The 9385-nt window shown below is 46.5% G+C and overlaps 1 protein-coding gene across 1 annotated transcript; it reads left to right on the top strand.

The window, feature by feature from the left end:
• Window positions 1-5353: 5353 nt before the first annotated feature.
• Window positions 5354-8412, top strand: LOC125545218 (uncharacterized). The gene is made up of 3 exons (XM_048709108.2): window positions 5354-7309; window positions 7428-7595; window positions 7687-8412. The coding sequence occupies exons 1-3, from the start codon at window positions 6878-6880 to the stop codon at window positions 8047-8049; spliced, it is 963 nt and encodes a 320-aa protein (XP_048565065.1). The 5' UTR covers window positions 5354-6877; the 3' UTR covers window positions 8050-8412.
• Window positions 8413-9385: the final 973 nt, after the last annotated feature.

A 9385-nucleotide genomic window follows, 5' to 3' on the forward strand; every position in this document is an offset into this window, starting at 1 on the left:
TTTCTATAAACTGGTTTTTTGGGTTTTTGTAGAACTTGAATTTATATATCCACGATCCAGTTAGAAAACCCAAACACAAGTTTTAGGTTGTTACAACTCCTAAGTGTCAATTTGTTATAGAACTGTACTATTACTCCAACAAACACCTTGGCTGCCATTATGATGTTAGCGTCACCTTTGACATGGGCAACCATGGCAAAATCTTGCGGCCGGCAGCGTCTTCTTGTTTGCATTGGCAACTTCTCGGCCGCTGCTTTTACAAGCTCCGCTCACTATACTCGGTCAATGGATATTGGATGAAGACTTCCACTCTTTGTGTTTAGATGTAATTTTATTCCTTTGTAAGGATGTGTTTATAACAGCCTATGACACTTATGTATGGCCTTAGGCCTTTCCGCAAGACAAAAAAAAAGAACTTTTTATGTACACTGCTGCTTGACTATGATTTTTATAGCATCTATGGGGGCACGCCTATGCTTTTACCCGGTTGAGAGTTCAAACAAATCGAACATCAACGATGTACACAATGTAAAGCATTGACTTTTCAAAGGGAATTATTAACCATGTACTACTAAAAGACAAGCAAGATTTTTGGCACCTCACCAGAGTAACATATCTGGGCTGCATGGCATAAGAGGCCCAATTGTAGTATATGTTATTGGTAACCAATATTACATTTGCAAGAATTTATAATAAAATTATTGTTCAAGCAAAAAAAGAAGCATCGTCCTAGGCACAACAACATTGATCGAGCTTGCAGTAGGCTCCAATCGAGGGTTGGCCGCTGATGCTGCATGCAGTCTGGCAACGGTCTTGGCATTTTTCCTGATGGAAGCACGTTGGAGGATTCGCTCCATCTTCAACTGCAATTTCGATCAATGATCCATATAAGTCCCAACATGAATTAAGCAATTAATATCAGCACACTAAAATATTAATTGAATTATGTGTGTAGTGAGAAATAGTGATGGATTTTCGTTAACAAATTTACAGATGCAAATATATATCAATCAAGACTCTAGAGGACTTCAAAATTTGGCATCACGTGTATATATAAAACAACAAGAAATGTCATTACTTGTGCAAGCGTAGCAGGGCGATGATGATAGGGTGAAAGACATGATCATAAGAACCACGAAAACCGCCGCCATCCGGGTCGTTGTGCTCTTGGATGCCATGACGAAGAGATGGATGAAGAATCACTTATTTCTTTGCTGTGTGCTCAAGGATACCGTAAGCTTTGGACCTGCTGTAGTCGGTTATATAGAGAGAGAGAATCAAATATTTGGCATTAAATCAGTGTATATCAGCTAATTAATGTATATGTCTTCCTGATTTTTTATTGATTTTTAGCCGGAATTGATTGGTTTCCAGAAGTGTAGTATCCTCCTTTTCTTGGCAATGATCTCCTGCCTAAGTATAACTTGATTTCCACCGAATATTCCCTCACCCGAGCCACGGCTGCGAGGTAAGTTTTTTGTTTTGGCAAGAAAACAACCATTTTTGTGGGGAAGAAAAAGAGAACAACCTAGGTTAGCTCGTGTGGGCTATTGTCACTAATGGGCTAGCTGAACTTTGCCTAAGGGGCTGCAGCAAAGAGGAGGATCCAAACAGACCCACCAGCACTCGGTTTACAGCCCGCAAGTAGCCCACCAGCCCACTGCCTATTGGTGGACTGGACTCGTGATGGCCATGGAAGGAAGACGAGATGAAGAAAACTACACGGCCGTCGCCCCGCCGCCCCCACCCCTCATCGCGGCTCGCCGCCGCAGGCCCTTCGGCCGCGCGCCGCGATAGCAAGAAGCGGCGGCGGCGGCGGCGGCGGTAGTTGTCGTGGCAGAAGAAGGTTATGAAGAACAGGAACGGGCGGAGAAGGATGATTATTGCAAAGGGATTTAGGGGTTAACGAGCCGGAGGAAGCAACCCGCGGCGCCTACTCGTGCAGGTGGAGGAACCACATGCGCGCGCCATCCAGTCCAAACTGCTCGTCGCCAACATCCAAGGTGAGGTACTGCCATGTCTATTATCACCCTCTACTATTTCTATTGCTGGTGTCTGAAATCGATGATCAAGCGATGGCTAGTACAGTAGTTTTTTTTTTCTGAAAGCTTATCACTACTAGTCAGTACTACTCAGTAGCACCTCTTCGACCATGAGATTTTTCTGAATTTTTTGTAGCATTTTCTGATAAGAATGCGTGCCTCAATATTCATAAGTAGTAATGTTGAATAGATTTGCATGATTGTGTTTTCGGAGATAGAGAAGAGGGTGAGGGGCTGACGGCAATGATCACTTGATCGGACGTGCCGGTGCCGGTGCTTTTGCAAAGGATGTGGAGCTGTTCTTCAAGAGCAGGCCTAGCTGATAAACTATGTTGAGGTGAAATGTAGATGTTACCAAGCCGTTGTTGATTGATCTGATAGGTGCAAGCAGGCCTCAAATTCGACTTCTGATGAGTACTGACGACTGGCAACCGAATCACTAGGACCAACACCTTTGCCATGTTTGAGTGCTGTTAGGCCTCAATGATGGACAACTGGATTTTGATGGAGGTTGGAAATGTGGACGCTAGGTGCTGAAGCAAGGCTGGTTAGATCACCAGCTACATTTTTGTTTTCTACTAACGCATAAACTATATCCCCAGCATATGTGTTAGTTTAAATTGTGTTAGAGCTTTTGTAGGATAGCGAGCATGTTATCCCTGAATTTTTGTTAAACCATGTAATCCCTTAATTTGTTTTTTGATTTATTTATTTTCCTGTTGTCGTTGACCTGTACACAGATTTTTAGGAAAAAATTCCTCATTGTCAAGACATAAAAACTGAAAAATAGTAATAGTGAGATAAATATATGTTACACTCATTGGTGTCACTCTGCGACTTTGGGGGGTATTGTGCTGGGTTACGTTCAGTTGACAAATAGAGTTTACTCGTAAGGTCGATTCGCTGTTTGCCTACCCACTAGAAAAAAGTAGTGGCGCAACTATTTTGCCGCTTGACCTATTACTTAGAAGTTTTAGTCTCCTTAGTGCCTTATGTTGACTACCTGATCAACTATTACCATCAATGATTTCCTCTCACCTTTTTAAAATTTAGTTAATTAATGACCTGGCAAGAAATATGCAACCTCTTATGTGTCATATATGCAAAATATTTTGGTACATGGGATACTAATATTCAAAACACTGAAAGCTGCCAAGATGCCACTGCACATAATATTCCTGTATTTTCTGATTGTGACATTTCATCATTATCCAATTACCTTTTCAGTCAGTGCGAGATTGGAGAAACTTCATGGTCTCAAAAACAGTTGTACTTTCAAATGACAACTGACAATGTCTTTCTGCACACAGGGCATCTGTAAAGTAGTAATGCTAGAGATAAGTGTGCGAAGACTTATTCATGTTTGGTTGATGTCCCATCCACAGTCGGTTAGCAGAGTTTGCTCTGCTACTGTTGACATAAGTAAAAAGAATCTGTCTTCCTTCTGAAACCGAACTGGCACTAGCTTCTATCCCTTTCTTGTATCACATTACCTCCTTCCTTCTTCAATACAAATCATTTTATCCCTAAAATTTGATCATGCAAGGATGAAATTAGAACTTATTTTCAAGGACAGGAACTGACCATAACTTGGTAGGTGCCATGTTTGAGCTACATGCACTGGGCTGCCCTTTCAATGTTGGGAAAATTGAAATATATCGACGTCGATGTATTATTGATCAAAATTCTCTGACTAAAAGTAAGTTCACTGTGAGCAGGAAGAGAGATTATCAAGTTAAAAACAGATAGAGAAACGAAAGTCTGACACATCCACAACTCCAATAATGACTTGAATTTTGTAGTCTCTAATTATTACTCCCTCCGTTTGGAAATAATTGATGTGTTTGAACGGAGGTAATAGTATTTACTTAAATTTCTTCCAAAAAAATCATATATTTTCAGCTAAAGAAAGACGAAGTTGGCTTACCCAGGTGTTGTAGGTTTATGATTTGAAACAGTCACACCCAACAAATTTATACTCCAATACACATCCATGAATATTTTACGTAAACTAATGCAACAAGAATGCAAACTATTTGGAAGATGGACTAATTTAGAAGCTTTGATATGTTATTAGTCTAGTAGCAAAACATGCACAGATCTGGCATATCTCTGGCTATTACAGGATAGGTGGCTCAAAAGACATTATCTATGATTGGGTAGTACTCATCCATGAGATAATGTCTTTTGACCATGTTATTAGAGGCAATACTCACCTATCCTGTTATTAGAGGCAATACTCATCCATGAGAGAGATGTATTATAATCTTTGACCATGTTATTAGAGGCAATACTCATCCATGAGAGAGATGTATTATAACTTTGTTCGTGAAGTGAGATTTCAAGGTGATGGCCATCCCATGAAAACCAGATCTAATAGATTGACATACCAACCTACTTATCAAATTTTGCTAATATATTTTAGAGTTGCCTATGAACTTCACATGGTAATCACTTTGCATTTTGTTCATAAGTTATTGTTAATGTAGGCTACCTCAAGTATATATTCCAAGATCCCTTTGCACCAAAAGGAGAAAAGAAGCAGAAACACTTAAGTATATATTCCAATACCTATTCTGCAGCAGAGCATCACTGCTTTGCCAAATTATGATATGCATTAATTATAACTGAATGTGCCAATCTAAAAGCTAGAAGTCCTCAAACACGTTAAGTTTGGAAAAGCATCTCAAATATCTAATCGGAATGAACAAAACGATCGCCAGCTAAGTTAGACCTATGTGCTAGAACATGCATCTGAAGACATATCTGAACCTGTGGATTGTTTCAGGACATCAGTGCATCCGTTGAATGGCATAAATACTCTGTTTATTAAGATGCTATGTTATGGAGAATTCAATAGCTCCATATTGGTAAATGCGTTAAGCAGAAAAAATGAAACCCATTCTCTTGATTGTCAAGACAACTCTGATCGGTGTTCTCTCCTGGTTCAAGAGGTGAGCATGATGGGGACCCCCTCTCCTCCTCCTTCGGTCCAGTGCAAATTGTGCGGCAATGAGGCCCATAAGATCTTTGACAGTGACATATATCTTGTACATCAAACTGTCTTCGGAATATGGCAGGGAAAGCATCTTCTTGTTTATCTAATTTCAGCACCACAGTACTGTTGGGGATCTTAATGTACGAAGATAAGAGCTACTTGGTGAAGCTTGTTGATTCGGAGATAAAGCCCGGCAAGTTGATGTAGAGGGACCATAGTCCCCTTCTGGCAAGCAGCATATCGTTGTCCGATTACAGTACGTATTCTACACCATTCCTTTCCTGCTCCATTTCTGTTTACTACTGCTGCTCTCTGCTTGTTATGTTGGTCTAAACCCGCGATAGCTATCCAAAGTAAGTAGAAGCAGGATATCAAGAGTGTGTTTTGTCTCTCTTTCTGTTCTGTTGCTGTACTGAAGTCCATATCTTGTTCGGTATAACAGTTTGTTGCTTCACAAGTGCGGTCAAATTAATCTCTGTCACGGGGTGGTACCACTTAGGCAAAACCTTTCCTCTCTTTTTCCGGAAAGTTAGGGTCTTGTTTGCGTCAGAGTCTAAGCTCATACTAACTATGCTGGGCTCAAGGCTAATTAAAAGCATTCATCTCTCGCTGTCTGTAAGACCATCTGAATACTAACTGCCGTATAAACAAAGTAGCCGTGAACATACTGGCAGTTGGCAGATGGTACGTCCATGCAAGCAAAAAAATATCTTTGAGTAAGGCGTGGCTCCGTACCTTATTGAGCCGATTTTATAGAGAAAGGTTCTGGCATCAACTTGCTTGTGTTTGATAATCGTCCTGCACTTAGTTGGAGCATATTCCCTAGCTGTTCATTCTTCGAGCAATTTCTTTTGGTTTTCAAGTAAGAGCATATTGCAACGAGTAGCACCTTTCATTCATATATTGATAGTAAATAGAGGCCAGACAGCCTTTTTAGGGACTATTGCCTATGGCACACAATTCAGCAGTACGACAAGTCCTTGATGCTCTTCAGTCTGGACGATCTTGTAATGGTAGTCGGCTTACATGGTAGAATGGGCATAAATGGCACTCTCTCTTCATGGAATATGGCTTTTAAAGGTTTTTACCATCAAATTTCCACAGTAAAATATTTGTTCGAAAATATACTTTCGTGCGATCAGTCTGAATAGTTTGTGCACATTAAGGAAGCTCGACCATCAAAATTGTGCAATCTCATGTAGGATGTTCTTTGTTGGTCCGGTGAAAAATCAACCCGTCGCCTTTTCCCTCTTCGAAAAGGAGGGTTTTCCGGCCACCGCATAGTTGATGCATGTTTTTGGAGAAAACGGGGTTTTCCCCTGATTTCCATTACTAGACCCCAGATAGAAATTCTTACAAACCACCAGCATACAGTTGGTGCATGTATTCACATCACTCACAGTCACCTTCCCAACCTTCCACTCTTCCAGTGGCAGGGGGATGTGACGGATCCCTCTTCACGTACACCATCCATCCATCTAAGCCTGATGATTCGACTGCTCAGGCGACTTGCCAAACATTAGCGGTAAACGGTTATCATGGGGCATGGCCTGGATTGGTCTTTTTTACTGCGCGTGACCCTACCCAACCCAACCCTGTATCGTTCTTTTCGGTGCACAACAGCACCGCCGCTCGGGCGTGCACTAGTAGCTGTAGGCTGTAGTGTACGCGCCAAGCCCCGACCCTTCTTATACCCACGCCCCTCCACTTCAACCTCCCAGCAAACACACACACGCACACACGCACACAGTCCCCGCACGAGCTAAAGGCACCCACAGGGCTTTTGATTTCCACGTCCGGAGGAAGAAAGTCCGTCCGTCCGCCCGTCCGGCCGGAAATGTTCCGTCATTCCTCGTCGGCGCCTTCGTACGGCGACGCCTACATGCAGGCGGCCCTGGCCGCCGTCCCCACCCAGATCCCTCGCTCTGCCGCCGGGGGATACTATGATAGCGGCAATGTTGTCAATGGCGCGTTCCATCCCTTCGCCGCCACCGCCGCCTCGTCTCCGCCGTCGTCCTACTCCTCGTCGTACTACAACAACATCCATAGGAGCATCAGCGAGCACTCGCTCCCGCTCCCGCTCCACATCCAGCTCGGCGACAACCTCGGCGGCGGCGGCGCATTCTTCTCGTCCTCGTCCCCGTCCCCTCACCAGCAGCTGTCTTTGCCTCCCATGTCCTCCTCCCCGTCCTCCTCCTGCGGCGATCTGTACGATTTCAGCAGCTCCGCATGCACAGTCCGCCGCGTCTTCAGCACCGGCGATCTCCAGGTACCGCGCCACAGCCCTGGAACTTACACAATTGTGATCGATCGGGCTGTCTGGAGATTGCAATTGAGCTGTCGACTGTTGTTTTCCTTGCCTTTTGCTGACAAAACTAATGAAGCAGGGGATGAACGGGTCATCGCCGGTGCCGTCGGGCGACGGCTGCGGCCAAGACGCCGGAGGAGGGCCGTTCTCGCAGAAGGTTGGGCGATACAGCGCAGAAGAGAGGAAGGAGCGGGTGCAGCGATATCGCCTGAAACGGCACCAGCGAAACTTCACCAAAAAAATCACCGTACGTACCATCCCGATCTCCATTAGACTCTGCAAATGCACGCCGTCTCTTGCCACTAACGTCTTGCCATCATTGGCTCTGGTTCCGGCAGTACGCGTGCAGGAAGTCGCTGGCCGACAGCCGGCCGAGGGTGAAGGGCCGGTTCGCGAGGAACGGCGAGGCGGAGACGGAGACCGACGACCGGGAGGCGTCCGACAACAGCTACGACTACTGCGGTTACAGCGATCCCAGCAACCAGAGCACGGGGAACAGCCGCTACCACGGCCAGCAGCATGTCAAGGACGACAGCGTCTGCAACGGCGCCGCCGCAGCAGCGTTCGCCGGAGCCGGTGACAATGGCGACTGGTGGTGGCGGGCGCCGGGGGCAGAGGGGCAGCGGCAGGCCGGCTTCGACGTCGACGAGGAGCTCTGGGCCACCCTGGGCGACATGCTGTCCGTGAACCTGGCCTCGTAGTAGGCGATCGACGGCACGGCATGTAAGGGTCGGTGGAGCCGTTAGTGGTTTTTGGTGGGGGCCGTCCGGCGCACCAGACGGCACTATTATAGCTCGGTCAGGTCAGGGTGGCGGCTCGGCTGGCCGCCGTGTGCGCGGCACAGTGCAGCCATGGAGGGGCGAGGTCAGAGTGGCGCCCGTTGACCTTGTCCCCCGGGGCTGTATTATTGTAACCTTTAGCCAGAAACATCATGAGAGTCGGAGACAAAAGGAGAGAGAGACCGATCGCCTTCCTCGTGCTAGACTTTGAGAACAACCTGTGTGTGTTCCGTGAGTTCCCGGTTACTTCCATGTACAAAAAAGCTTGAAAAATTATCTGCCCCACTCCCGAGTCCAAGTGCATGCCCCTCTGTCGTCCAAAGCACCCCTGAATCCTCACCTCTTCCTCAGTGCTGCCTGCCGGCTCCCCTGCGACCTTCCGTGCTCGTTTTGTTTCGCCCGTTTTCCTTCTCCTCTGAGACTACACTCAACCGTTGTCGACCTCCCAGTGGCACGGGGCACCTGTTTTTAACAAAGTCCACGCGCTACATGGGCCATGGCCAGCCAGTGACGTGACAGGACAAGACACGGCACGACGCTTATGCATGCAGTTCGCGCGCATTTCAGCTCTGCCCAGCCCGGCCGCGTACGTGGTTGGGTGGGGTTGGGCTGGCTGGCTGTTCCGTCGCCGTCGTCGTCGTCGTCGCGGGGAGATAGATCGATCGACCGCAACGGCGATGGGAGGTCAAAGGGGTACGTGCGTGCGGACGGATCGCCGTCTCATCGCCGGAGGCGAGGCGCCCGTGACTGACGCGCAACCATCTCCATCTCCTCCGTGGCGACATCTACCTCAGCTTTTTCACGAGGGGTTAATGGCCGCTTCTCGGGCCTTCTCATTGGCCCTGCCGCACGCATGTGATCAGTCCCCGAGTTGGTTAGCTGTTCGCTCGCAGCGAGCCGGGTCAGCTCAGCTCGTGCGCGCAGCACATGAATTTCACCGGGATCATTGCATCTCTGAGACTCTGACTCTCACAACAGCAAAAATCATCTGTGTTGATGATGTTTTTCCAGGCGGAAGTTGTGATGTTCTTCGCTTCGGTTCTTCAGAAACATCCCTTGCTTGCAATTTTAGCATGCAAAAAAGTGGGACTACCGTACCGGATTCCGGCAATTTTAACTCATCGATTTCCCAAAAGACGGCAGCAGCAAGTGTATATATGTGGAGAAGAAAAGAAAACCGCGGCCCGTGGAATTTCGGAGGGGGGATAAGGTTAGGGTTTATCACGAACAATTTACTCTACAAGGGGCAAAAATTCGA

The sequence above is a fragment of the Triticum urartu genome, chromosome 3A (genome assembly GCF_056163025.1).
Source record: "Triticum urartu cultivar PI428250 chromosome 3A, HENAU_Tu73, whole genome shotgun sequence".
Classification (NCBI taxonomy): Eukaryota; Viridiplantae; Streptophyta; class Magnoliopsida; order Poales; family Poaceae; genus Triticum; species Triticum urartu.